General features: G+C 43.8%; 1 protein-coding gene across 5 annotated transcripts in view; it reads left to right on the top strand.

Annotated features, from left to right (window-relative positions):
- The window catches only part of LOC121870070 (glutamate dehydrogenase, mitochondrial-like), a 50,694-nt gene that overhangs the window by 14,604 nt on the left and 21,701 nt on the right, over positions 1–14,389 (top strand). For all 5 annotated transcript variants that reach the window (XM_042371833.1, XM_042371832.1, XM_042371835.1 and 2 more), the window contains exon 4: positions 13,864–14,064. In XM_042371833.1, coding sequence (XP_042227767.1) covers positions 13,864–14,064 — 201 coding nt within the window. The remainder of the gene's footprint in view (positions 1–13,863; positions 14,065–14,389) is intronic.

Raw genomic sequence — 14,389 nt, 5'->3', positions numbered from 1 at the left:
TTGGTCACAATTTTTTTGATGCCATATGGCAGCAGGGTTTACCATTAGACAACACATTATGCTTCCAATATCTTCCTGGGCGGTAGTACCTCCCTGTTTGGGTAGACCTTTATATATTCGGTGAGACTACTTTTTGGAGAAATTGAGAACACCACAAAAAAAATGATAGCCATGCGTCAGGCTTTTTTAGAAATAGACTTGCCAGGTCATATACCAAACTTCGACCTTGGAATTGTACAGTATTCTCGAAGCACAAGTAACGGCGGTTCTTGACGTATATTTGTCCACTTTATCAGGTGAGACTCTCTCTCTCTCTCGTTCGTTCGTTCGTTCGTATTTTTAACTGATAATGACCGGCCTTGTAAGCAGGTGAGGGTGGTCACAGGTTGCTAGGTAGTTTGGTTAGGGTGTCGAGGGATCCTTGACCTAGATTTCGTTAGTTGGTCCCATACCAGTATTTCGGCCTTGTTGATACCACGGGGCCATATGTCCAATTGTTGGTACCACGGAGCCTAATGTTCAGTTGTTGGTACCACTGAGCCAGATGTCCAGTTGTTGGTACCACGGAGCTGGTTGTTGGTTGCTAGGGAGGGTAGACTCACTTGACTGGTTGCTTGTACCCCCTGTAGTCTGGCCCTCGCTATCTGGTTTATAGAGAGCCCGACTCTCAATTCAATTTTTAAGCTTCTGCCTCCCCTTTCCTCCTCTAACCACCCTTAAACACTTAATGACTGATTCTCATCCGTCCCTAACCCTTGAACATTACGTAACCGACCCTCAACACCCTCCCCGCGGTCTCCTTCCCCAGTCCAGTGAACAAGTAGTAACTGTCTCTCACCGCTCCCCTCCCTTGAACATTTAGATTTTAGAAGCTGGCTCTTACCCCTCCCTCCCCCTCCTGTCCCCTCTCCTCCCCTCCCTTCGTGAATACTTCGATACACAAGAGGTAATGTGACCGCCACTACACTTTGCCGCCTTTCACATCCCCATTTGTAAATTTAGGTGTTCTTTCTTCAGTTGGATCAACACTGGGCTAGCCCCTGCACTTGAACTGATGATCGTAGACCCAAGAGGGGGTGAATAAGGGGAAAAACTCTCGTGTGTGTCGCGAAGCAAGACAGCCGCCTGGGTGTGGTCTATCTTGCACATAAAAATACTCCGTGACAAAAGTTATTGTTGTCTCTTAATTATTTGTGACGTAGCAGCTGAGGATCTGTATAAATGTAGTGGCCATCCCATGACCCAAGTCGTCCTAAGAGAAATGCAGTAGCAACCTTAGAAATCCTCAAAGAAACAATATCGCCAATCTCTTGTATTATTCGCCAGTTCGTTTGTCCCGGATGTTATGTTGTTTACTATCTGAACTAGCGATAGTCCGGCAGATAAATGGGGAAATTCCTTTGACTCTAAAATGGCGGTAATAGCTTTTTCTTTTTTTAATCATAGTCTGCAGCGTATTTAAATATTTCCAGGTGGGTGTAGAGCTCTCACCCTTCGGCAGCTTGAAATATTGATGATTATTTAGAGGTACCCTTAGTATTTTAAATCACAAATATTTAAATCGTACTGACTCATGAAATATAAACATTTAATCATCATGTTGGCATGGAATGATGAAGTAACAATGAATTTTACTCATATATCATCTCATGTATTGTCTCGTAGCAGTTTGGCACTTCTATCACATTTGCTGACTCGACATTTTACACACAAAAAAAACATAATCTTGGAATGCTATTATCAGAATATGAGTTGCATTCATAATCAAAATCCAGTCATGCATTATTCAGTCATTATCATTATTGCCATCATCAATATTAACATCATCATATTCTGCAGACACGGTATGCAAGCTTACAGTATATTAATCATAAAAAGTTTCGCCTCTTGATTTCACACAAGAGAAAGTAAACCTACAAAACAGTCCTGTTGATTTAACGTGATTGATACAAAAGGGCACAGACAAAATGTTCTTGTGGCGTAGACTATCACAAAGGGGTGGGTACATTAAGAAGGGTTTAGGAACTTGAAGGTTAGTGAGGAGGCGCAAATCTGGCAAGGGGTTGTTGTCGGCCACACGCCAAGTTGGCAGGCATGCACACAACCTGTTGGTCCGTCTCACACACTGTTTTGGGGTTTTATTCTTTACTATTTACTAGACTGTATTGTGCAGTTAAAACCCCACAGTGAGGTAATTTAGGAAGATAAGAACAATTAAACATCGATTGAAAACCTTATCAACAATAGGCTTCCTGTTTGTAAGGAATGGGATATTTCAATATTTGAGTGATTATTTAATTCAACAAAATTGTATTTAAAGACAGCATGAATTATAATGCACTATTAGGTAACTTTGTACATTATAAGGTGCGAAACTACAGTAAAAGATAATGGGGAATAAACATGCCTAGATAAGAGTTTATGAAAAGTGACAAATGATTGGCTCTATCGCTACTAGAGAGAGATTGTCTGAGAAAGCAGAGCGTATACTGTAGTCAGGTCCTGGCACAGGCAGTAGTCCGCATTTATTCCAAATCCATGTGTGTGAGGTATTACGTCTTGGCGTACAGTGTTGCTTCAAATAAACTTCACACAGTTCACTGAACAGCCTAACCTAATCTAACGTTTCCTGGTTCTATTAAACCCAATTTTACTTCATATTGTGAGGCGCATAATGGAGGTTCTTGATGTCCTTTCTGGTAAGGTAATGTCGTTTTTCTTCCTAATCGTGCTGACGGTGCAGGCAGACACGCTGTTCAAGCAAGTTCTTGTTATTGTAGTTTACATCTTGATCTTCCCCGGGGTCATGGAGCCTCAATCGATACGTTAATAAAGTTAATAGAATTACCAATGTATTTATAAGACTGCATAGAGAGGAGTCAGGTTAATAACATTTCCACTAACAAATTTAGAAAAATCAGTGTGACTAAACGTGACTCTTGGCAGTGTTTGCATTCTCTTGCTTTAATTATGAATATTAATAGATTTTGTAGCAACTTAACTCTGAAAATTCACACTGGCAAGTAAATAGCGGCGATCATGTACTGTATATAGTATACTGTATAGCGATGAAAACGACCGGTTACACACACTAACGCAACACACCACACACACACTAACGCAACACACCACACACACTAACGCAACACACCACACACAACACACACACACACACACACACACACACACACACACACACACAACACACACACACACTAACCACACACACACTAACGCAACACACCACACACACTAACGCAACACACCACACACAACACACCACACACACACACACACACACACACACACACACACACAACACACCACACACACACCACACACACACTAACACAGTGACTTGATCAAAGCCGTAACAAGGAGATAATTGTTATCATCAATTCACAAGAGATAACGTGACATATTTAAGGAGCTGGGGTCATTCAAGGTCGCTTGGATCGTTAGAGGTGGCAACACTGGGCACGTGGGATCAAACCAGATTGAGGAAGGTTCTGGGTGAGGAGTGGGTTCACCTGAAGATTAGTACCCCCAGCTTAGTTCACCTGAAGATTAGTACCCCTAGCTTAGTTCACCTGATGATTTAGTCCCGAGCTTAGTTCACCTGATGATTTAGTCCCCAGCTCAGTTCACCTGATTACTCCCTAGCTTCGTTCACGTGAAGATTAGTCCCCAGCTTAGTTCACCTGATGATTTAGTCCCCAGCTTAATGCACCTGGTGATTAGTCCCCCAGTTTAGTTTACCCGATGTTTCAGTCCCCAGCTTAGTTCACGTGGTGATTTAGTCCCGCAGCTTAGTTCACGTGGTGATTTAGTCCCTCCAGCTTAGTTCACCTGATGATTAAACACCGTAATGATACCTGGGTGGTTAGGTTAAGGTGTTTATAATCGTAAGGTGATTTAATTCTGAGGGGCTAATCATCATGTGCTCCGCTTATTGTCACTGGACGTCCTTGAGTGTGTGTGTGTGTGTGTGTGTGTGAGAACATTGGTTGAAGAACTTTAAGGTGAGGTTATGCTACACTGTGCTGGGTATTTGGATCACCTTAAGGGTAAACACCCCAGCCTAATTCGCTTACAGATTAAACCACTCTGACCTAACAACCTTACGTAACCTAACTTGGTGAAAATAGCTGGGGGGTTAATCTTCAGATGATCCAAAACTGAATTGGCCATTATTACCTATGTATAGAGCTTCGGGGCTTCTGGAGAGAGGTAGTCGTTAAGGGTGGTGGGTGGTAGTGGTCGTCCATGTTGGTGAAGACTGTACAGCGGAGTTGGTGAGGGAGCGCCAGTCACGCCCTCGACCTATTGCGTGTTACGCCGACGGCCAGGAAGTATCACCTCTGGTTTACTGTTCAACACACCTCATTGAGTCCTCCAACATTGTAATCTAACAGGCAACACTCCAGCATGTCTTGTGTAATAAACCAAGAAATGTCGGAGGTTGTCCAGTGTGGATAATGGTGTGGTGTGGGGAGAGCTGAGGGTGCCGTGGGTAATCAATACAGTCAGCTGTAGAGGTATTAGGCTTCACCCCCCATGGGTAGGACGGCCGCCACGCTCCCCTCAGCCTTGCTGACGGCTCAAGGCTCTCTTACCAACACTCCCTCAACACCTGGGCGGCTGTTGTACCAGACCAAGTTAATGTGTGTGTGTGTGGTGGTCTTGCACGGAAGGGGATTCGCTTGTATGTCCAGTAAATAACCTGAGGATCAGTTAAAACTTTTCAATCAGTCTTGTATGAATAACTGCTGTGACAAATGTGGAATGAGACCATAAAAGGTGACAGGTTAATGTGTTCTTCGCAGGATGTTGTCTGGCACTAAATTGATTTCAAAGTTACGGATGTGTGCCGTAGTTCATGTTTTATTCGTGTTTGTGTGTTGCATAAGCGTTAATTGCCAACTCATGCTTGTGCCATTCCCTTCCCCTTTATACCCTGCATTCACAAGTGGTATAGCGTCTGGGTTGTTCGATCCCCGGTCAGGATGAAACTAGTGGGCAAGTCACTTGCTCCCTGTTACCCAGCAATGATTGGGAACCTAGATGGATATTAAAGAGAATTATTGGACCGTGCTCGGATAAAGATTAACCTGTGCAGTTAACAAGATGTCCGGTCATCTTTCCTTAACACTGAGTAACACATTAACTTAGGGTGAGGTTGTTGTGTTGACATCATCTGTATACCTTCAAGATGACCACTCCTAAAGGTGGCATTAGAGCCGGCTACCCCCAATCACAAGAGGCGACCATTAATATTATGATGCTGGTTGCCAAGATGGGAGGAGTGTTGTGAAGGAGTCAGCTGATTGTCCAGGACTGCCCTCCTTGGCAACAGTTGCAGCCCCTCACCACACTAGTGCTTGGTTTACGCTCCTGTCAGGGAGGCGAGAATTTTTTTTTCTTTTAGCTATATTCAATAAAGTCTAACCTTCCCTTAACTAACCAAACCCAACCTTAACCTAACCAGCCAAATGGACATCCGCACCTACAGTATTGCATTGTATTGGGTTACGTTGGGTCGGGTTGGGTGTGGCTGGGCTGTCTTGGGTTAGGTTAGGTTAGGATAGGTTAGGATTAGTTAGGTTAGGCTTGAACGCGAGCTTTGGGAACGTGATTCGGCATTAAACGGAAAGTATGCTATTCTATATCACTGTCCGCCCTTAAAAATTGTAGGTGGTTGTGAACGGATGAGGATGGTGTTTGTAGGTGGGTGAGGATGGTGTTTGTAGGTGGGTGAGGATGGTGTTTGTAGGTGGGTGAGGATGGTGTTTGCAGGTGGGTGAGGATGGTGTTTGCAGGTGGGTGAGGGTGGTGTTTGTAGGTGGGTGAGGGTGGTGTTTGTAGGTGGGTGAGGCGTCCACATGCCATGACCATGTCCAGCGATGACTCAGCGTCCATATGATGCCAGTCCACATGATGACTGTCCCACATGACAAAGCAACGGCAACCATAGCGATGACCCAGTCCACAAAGATGACCTGGCGTCTGGGTACAGCATGATGACCATGTCCAGCGATGACCTGCAGTCCAAGACGACCCTGGCAGATTCAAGTGTCCTGCCATGACGACCTGTCCAAAGATGACCCCAGTCCACCATCCCAGCTGATGCCAGTCCATGCATGATGACCATGTCTGCCATGATGATTGCTATCTGCCACATGATGACTTATCTGCTATGTATGATGACCTATGTCTGTTATGCATGAGACTATGTCTGAGCAAGTGATGACGGCGTCTGTATGCTGATGACGGCGTCTATGATAGATGGTGTTTGTAGGTGGGTGAGGATGGTGTTTAGGTGGGTGAGGATGGTGTTTGTAGGTGGGGTGAGGGTGTGTTTGCAGGTGGGTGAGGGTGGTGTTTGCAGGTGGAGTGAGGATGGTGTTTGTGTGGTGAGGATGGGTAGGTGGGTGAGGTGGTGTTTGTAGGTGGGTGAGGTGGGTGTGGTGCAGGTGGGTGAGGTGGTGTTTGTAGGTGGGTGAGGGTGGTGTTTGCGGAGGTGGTGTGGTGGCAGGTGGTGAGGTGGTGTTTGCATGGGTTGGGCCGGATGGTCGACCTCTCCCTCCCTTCATCCATCTCTGCCTCTCTCCTTCTCCTCCTCCTCCCTCCTCTCCTCCTCTCCTCTCCCTCTCCTCCTCTCCTTCTCCCTCTCCTCCCTCCCTCTCCTCTCTCCCCCCCTCTCCTCTCTCTCTCCTTCTCCCTCTCCCTTCTCCCTCTCCTTTCCTTCTCCCTCCCTATTCTCCCCTCTCTCCTCTTCCTCTCTCCTCCCTCTCCTCTCTCCCTCTCTCTCTCCCTCTCTCCCTCTCCCCTCTCCCTCTCCCTCTCCCTCCTCTCCTCTCCTCCCTCTCCCTCCTCCCCTCTCCCCTTCTCCCTCTCCTCTCTCCTCTCCCTCTCCTTCTCCCTCTCTCCCTTCTCCCTCTCCTCTCTCCTCCCTCTCCTCCCTCTCCTCTCCTCCTCCCTCTCCCTCCCCTCTCCTCCCTCCTCCCCCTCCCTTCCTCCTTCTCCCTCCCTCTCTCTCTCCCTCTCTCCCCTCCTCTCTCCCTCTCCTCCCTCTCCTTCTCCCTCTCCTTCTCCTCTCCCTTCTCCCTCTCCTCTCTCCTCCTCCTCTCCTCTCTCCTTCTCCCTCTCCTCTCCCTCTCCCTCTCTCCCTCTCCTCTCCTCCCTCCTCTCCTCCCCTTCTCCCTCTCCTTCTCCCCCCCGCCTCCCCCTGTGTATACGACCTCTTACTGCTCTATGCTCTCACCTCGTTACATGACCTCACCTTCCTTTCTCTAAGCTTCAGATTTCTCGTTAAGAGTACAAATATGGACATCGTCTTTCAACAGTATATTTTTTTTCGCTATTCGTTACATTTGAGTAATTATATTTCTTGTTCTTGGGACATTCCTTCCCCCTTGTCTGATATTGTCATGTCGCCTCTTTGCCCTTGCTTTTTCGCTAAGGTTTCGTTAATATTTGCCTATTCCTATTTTGGTCTTTTTTTTTTGTTGGGGAGGTTCGTGTAGGTTGTCAGTTAAAGAGAAGGATAGTTGTAATAGTAGTAGTAGGCAGCACCATCTCTAAGCCTATCCAGTATATTTTGTATGGTGTCGAGAGATGGAGGTTTTAGTAAGTATGGACTGGGTCATGTGAGTAAGTTCCTTTAGCTGTTGATATTTGGTACATTAATTGAATTCACTTTGGGAACTAGGGAGTCATAAGCTTGGTCATATCCTGTTTCACAGCTTAAAGTATTGAGTATAAGGCTATAAGCGTATGGACTAGAGTAAAGGGATGAGAAAATTAGTTACACAAATAACTAAATAACTAAAACTTTGTCTCAACCGTTGTCATTAGGCGAATATTATGCCGTTCATTCCTCCGTAAGGGTCAATAACTTCCAGTGCAATCACATCTTCGTCTCAGTTTAAAGCGTGTTGTTAAGGAGGTTGTCGTGTCGATGATATTTCCGTTTACAACGTTTTTTTTTTCAACTATTCATTATCACGTAGAGGAGAACAGTTTCGATAGTGACCGTGCAAATTGGCTGATGCTCGAGGGCAGAAGTGATTAGGTCGCCTTTGAATCCCTTTGTTTACCTGTGTTTGGGTCCCGCGCGCCACCACCACCAAATGGGCCCTTTCCACGCAGCACCACCTGAGCCTCACCACTGCCCACTGCACCACCCATGTTTATTTCATGGCTTTTCTCTTGAGGGACAACGGTGTGTTTTTATAGCTTGTGCAAGTTCACGATGTTTGTTCATCTACCGACTTGATAAATGCAACTTGTTTACGATTTTTATTTTTTTATCATTTTACGAACATTTATTGTGTAAATCCACCTAATTCATCATATTCTTGTTCAAAGTAACTAAGGAGCATTGCAGTCCTAAAATATGAACAATATGTGAGCTGTGATGGAAGCAACACCCAGACAGCGCCACCTGGAACTCACATACAGTTTATATTGCCTTGTTAACCAGTATTTGAACTCAACTCCCAGGTTGTTGGACACTGCTACCGGTGATTACATCTTTATTAAGGAATAATGGAAATTAAATTTAACACCTAAACGTACACCAGAGAGAATACTTGTACGCTCACTTATAAAACTAAAGAGTTGAAAACACCTGGAAAACAGTAAAAACACTCAAAAATTAATTATATATACACGCAGAAGCCCCAACATATAGAAAGAAATCACTACAGAACACGCCATAAACACACATACTGTACACACATTTACAAAGCCATACTCGCTAAAACTCGGGTGACCCCAAAAATATGTAAGGGTCACGGGTGTGTTAACGGTCGGGCTGATTGTGTGGCCAAGCTTCGTGCTGGCGGTCAGACAAGAGAAAAAATATATAAATGTATCAGTCACTTATTTCATATAATTGCATTCATGTAATCGATAAACTGGGCCAAAACTTCTGTGTGGATCATTTAGCTGCTTAGTAAGGGAAGGCGTTCGTAGAGGGCAATAAACTTGACCTGAAACGTGGCATGCGTGGATGAGTTGGCATGGAGCAGATGATGGAGTTACTGATAATGACGATTTTCTAGATAATGATAAAAGGGCCCGCTTGGAAGTAAAGAGAGAGCGAAGGATAAGGGTATTAACTTGTATCTTCGTGGTTCCTGCTGTTAATATATATTTATGAGATATATCACGAGGCCACTTGTAATGATAATGAATCTCTCAATGATTAGGAGCCCCTTATTTCACTTGATAGTATGGTTAGGTTAGGACAATATAAAGCTACCATTATTATTGATCAACGGAATCACCACTGTAACTACTTAGATGAAATAGATAATATAACTCGCTACCTGATTCTTTGTGCCATTAGACAGTATTCATATTATAAGCGTTTAACCTTTTTTTTATTCATGCCAGAGCGTGAGAGTCATGGCGTGTGTACTAAAAGATGGAGTGATAAGATTCATTACTAATTGCCACTTTTTAGTAAATCACCAGTATATGTGTACAGTTGTGGGTATAATTATAGGTGTAAAAGGTGGGTGATGGTGCGGTAGGTGGGTGTGGTGCCGTAGGTAGGTAGTGGTGCCGTAGGTGGGTGGTGGTGGAGTAAGTGGGTGCAGTAGGTGGGTGGTGTTAATGCAGTGGGTGGGTGGTGGTAGGTGGGTGATGGTGGAGTAAGTGGGTGTAGTAGGTGGGTGGTGGTGCAGTAGGTGGATGTGGGTGCAGCAGGTGGGGTGTGGTGGAGTAGGTGGGTGTGGGTGCAGTTGGTGGGTGTGGTGGTGCAGTAAGTGGGTGGTGGTGGAGTAGGTGGGTGGTGTTAATGCAGTAGGTGGGTGTGGTGGTGCAGTAGGTGGGTGGTGGTGGAGTAAATGGGTGGTGTTGCAGTGGGTGGTGGTGGGTAAGTGGGTGGTGGTGGAGTAAGTGGGGTGGTGGTGGTGCAGGTGGGTGGTGGTGGAGTAAATGGGTGGTGGTGCAGTAAGTGGGTGGTGGTGGAGTAGGTGGATGGTGGTGGTGCAGTAGGTGGGTGGTGTTGGTGGTGCAGTAGGTGAGTGGTGGTGCAGTAAGTGGGTGGTGGTGGTGCAGTAGGTGGGTGGTGTTGGTGGTGCAGTAGGTGGTGTTTTTATAGTCATGTCGTGGAGGCTGTTAAGAGGTCATCAGTGGCGATGGCTGGGACAACAATAGCCTCGTCGAATGTCAGACAAAAGAGAATTGGTTCTCTTCCTCCTCCTACTCCTCCTCCTCTTCTTCGTCATCATTATCTTCCATTTTCCTCATTTGCCTTCACCACTTTATCATCATTCAGCTCCTCTTCGTCCTAGTGATGATGTTGCATGAAAGTGTGTGTTAAGGGTACAGTTAGTGGTTGTGGGGAGATGCAAAAAGGTCAGGGAAGCTGTGTGTCAAGTAACCTTTTTGACTAGCGTCGTATCTCTACCTGTGCCAGGGCGTGTAATGTGCTCGAAACATGATATTTTGGTTTAATCCTGTAAATCTAGTTAATGTGGTATTAGTTCATGAGAGGGATTACAGTTTATGTTCGGGATATTTTGGCCATATGATAAAGAATTGAAATTGTGATGGTAGAAATGTTAGTGGGTGAAATTAAAGGTAGGGGAAGACTGAGCTTGTGATTCATTAGTGAAGTTAAAAGCAGAGTCCTTGGAGATATATCTGGGAGGAATGAAAAAGACAGCGAAAATAAATACCCGGTATACAAATAAATCAAATAATTAATTTTGAGTGGTGGGCTGTGGTCGCCAGCTCTCAGTCTTGAGGATGGTATCGTGATTGATTTGTGCAGAAATCAATCACTATTGGGATTTTTAAATATCCTTTAAGTAATGAAGACGGCGAATCAGACAAGAGTTCTTCCGTCTGTCTGTTTTGCCCCTGGTTCTCGAATTTATAACATCACGTATTTACATAGTGAAATGCATTACAGTATTGTATCGGAAAGTATGATGCAACAACACCACTTCCAAAGCACACCTGCATTGAGACAACAGAACACAATACATCACATCAGAAGAAACAACCTGCCGATCGTGAACTCCCATAAGTACTGTACAGACTTGACCAACACTTGCAAACAGTGTTTTAACAGAACTGGACCCAAGCACCCGACCGACTAGTGAGCTATTTGACAAAGAAGTAAAGAGCATGAAGTGTGAGAATGTCTCCACGCTCATGAGTACGGATTCCCTTGAAGCTGGTAATGGCAGAAAGGTGGGAGGGGAGACAAGGCTGGGTGGACGCCGGATAAAATAACGCCGTACCTGATTGTAACAAAAGCCAGTTTAATTGAAACTCTTAAAAATAACGAATTGGAAGTCATCAGCTATTATTGGATTAGCCAATGGTGTGTACTTTTAAGACCGTGATATGATGAAATAAATAGGAGTATAGTATATTCAAAGAAGGTATGGGGGGAGAGGGGAAGTTTTCTACGGGCGTCGCCCTTTGTTGCCCTGGCTGGCACTGGTGGTGGTAGTCATTGTCAAGGAGCCAGCTTACATACATTCTCACGTGCCTCTTGACCCCACACACACAAACATACCAACCACTACTACCACCACTCATACCAACCACCACCACTATCATTTATATCAACCACCATCACTACCATTTATGCCAACCACCATCACCTTTCATACTAACCTCCAACACCGCCACCATTCGTACTAACCACTTACACCAACCGCCATCACCACCACCACTCATACCAACCACAACCACCATCACCACCACTTATCATTCACACTAACCACTATCACCACCACCTATTATTCATACTAACCATCACCACCCACACATCTACCTCCCCACCGAACATCAGGGTAAGAGGCAAATTGATAGGTGATGATGGTGATAGCTTTGTTGATACTGATGACAAGTGGGATACAGTATTGTTTGTGGAACTGCTGGTGGTGTTGGTGGAGGTAAGAAATAAGCATTTTTACCATACTGTTGGTTATAGTGTGGCTGGATGCACTTATTGTATTATCAGCTGGGGTGATGATGGTGAGAGTGGCAGTGTGGGTGGTTGTGGCAAGGGGTGTGAAGACAGCTATATATAACCAGGGAGGAACTGTTTACCCACAGCCTACTCCTGCTCACCCGTGTGACACAGGAGGCTTTTGCCTGTTTGAGTTAAGTATATGAGAAACACATGGTTCTTACTGGGCAGTGATACCTTTTTATAAAGACAATCACGTTTCCAAAAATTAGGAGTGAGCCTCCTTGAATTTCTTTGGTGGGTCGGAAGGGTCCTCAGTGGAACGGGGGCACTGATCCCTATCACAAGATTTCAGTTCTAAGTGAGTTGAGAGTCCCTTTGAACTTTGTGCTTGAAGTATTAGATAAATTGGTTATTCAGCTACAGTATGAGGATTTAGTAACTGATTTGTAGACTTTTTGAATTACTAGACTTGGAGTTTTAGAACAGAGTTGAATCTCAACTTTCAGTATGGTCAGTTGCTTCATTTGACAAAAATTTTGTGAATGAAGACATCTTCAGAGTTGGAATGAGAACCACTTCCATTAATTTGAAGGATGCCTCATGGCACATTCCTAATCACAAAGAGTTGTGGGAAGATACAGATCATTAAACTGGGTAAAGATTGTTTCCTGTTTTAAGTTCTTCCTTTTTGTTGGAAGTTGGCCCAGAGGATCTTCATGAAGCTTTCTGGAATCTGTTAGATGTTGTCTGCATAAAAATCAGTTTGCAATGTGTTTTTTTTCTGGATGATTGAATACAGTAATCTCAGTGTGTTGAAGGATGTAACTTTCAGTGGGCCCCCAAATTCGCAGATTGTTATTTCGCAGTTCTCTATTCGCGGATAACACCCTGGATGTACTCAAGAATGACAGTGGGTAGTTTTAAAGTTGTCGGCATTTTCGAGGCTGAGACAGAGAGTCATTCATTCTAAAGACAGTAATTTCCTTTACCTGTATTGTAAATATGTGTGTGTGTGTGTGTGTGTGTCTGTGTGTGTGAACACAAACATATGAAACATATACAAATAAATAATAATGGAAAATCTCTCACAAATAATCAGAAACAAATTGATTAAAAATGTTTTTACCTTCAAGTCCGTGCTGTATTAATAAAGTAATAAAGCACGGACTTGAGGGTAGACTCACATTTTTAATAAATGTGTTTCTGATTATTTGTGAGCTACTTTAAATGATTTTCCATTCACCAGGAGTAACATGTAACCTGTTTTTAATGAATGCTAATGTCGTGTTGCCCAGCATTAGGTATGTGTGTGTGTGTGTGTGTGTCTACACACACACACACACAGGTAAAAGAAATAATTGTCCTAAGGGAAAACACATAAAGGGAATATACATTTCTTTGTACACAAGTAAAAATGTTACAACCCCTTCCCCAACCAACAGCAAATGTTATTCACGGCCATTTTGAGAATCTAACCCCAGCGAATATGGGGGGCCCCTGTACGGCAGGTTCTTTGGTGAATAAAGAAGAGTCTGCATTAGTTCTTAGTCAGAATTTATGTAACTAAGTTTATAGTTGATTGTAGTAGAGCAAGTAATGTGACTTCCTCTGAGAAGGTTTGTTAGCTATGTATTCTGTTCTTTAAGGTGACAAATGTGAAGTACCGGTAGCTCTTGTTGTAAAACAATTATTTTTTTTTCTTATGAGTGTGGTGGTGTCTCGATCTAATCAGTCAAGGAGATGTGGGGATCCTGTGATACATTTTCTACAGGAAATTTCTTCTTCACTGGCATAACAGTAAGTTCTTGGATGAATTTGCAGTGTTCCATTCTTTGACCAAATAATTACAGAAGCTTGATTATGTGTGGGCATAACAAGTGCACTGTTGATCATTGAAAGTAAATTTTTTCCAACAGGTATCCGTTACTCTATGGATGTGTGTGCTGATGAGGTCAAAGCTCTGTCAGCCTTGATGACATTCAAGTGTTCCTGTGTAGATGTACCTTTTGGAGGAGCCAAGGCCGGTCTTAAGATCAACCCTCGTGTTTACTCAATCAATGAATTAGAGAAGATCACTCGCCGCTTCACCTTGGAACTGGCCAAGAAGGGCTTCATTGGTCAGTATTAGAAGCTTTGGCTATGGTAAATGAAGTTTTGGTAAGAATTAATCTTAAAGTCATTGGATTTTATATAGGAATTTATTTAATTTGATTTTATAGATCAAGTTCAGTACAGTATTTAAATGTTCATAAATTATTTAAGATTTTTCTATTTATTTGCATTAATTTGGGGAGAAAACTGTAGATTTTGCTTGTTAATATCAGTAATAAAGGTACCTAATGTGTACCACAATCATTTTTTTTTAATTTGCAGTTAAAGTTACAGTATTGAACTGAACTGCAGAATCAACAGTCAGCGTGGACAGGATCCAGAATGATTATT

The sequence above is a fragment of the Homarus americanus genome, unplaced genomic scaffold (assembly GCF_018991925.1).
Source record: "Homarus americanus isolate GMGI-L3 unplaced genomic scaffold, GMGI_Hamer_2.0 scaffold27875, whole genome shotgun sequence".
Classification (NCBI taxonomy): domain Eukaryota; kingdom Metazoa; phylum Arthropoda; class Malacostraca; order Decapoda; family Nephropidae; genus Homarus; species Homarus americanus.
The sequence above is the reverse complement of the archived record's forward strand: the minus strand, read 5'-3'. Positions and strand labels throughout refer to the sequence as shown.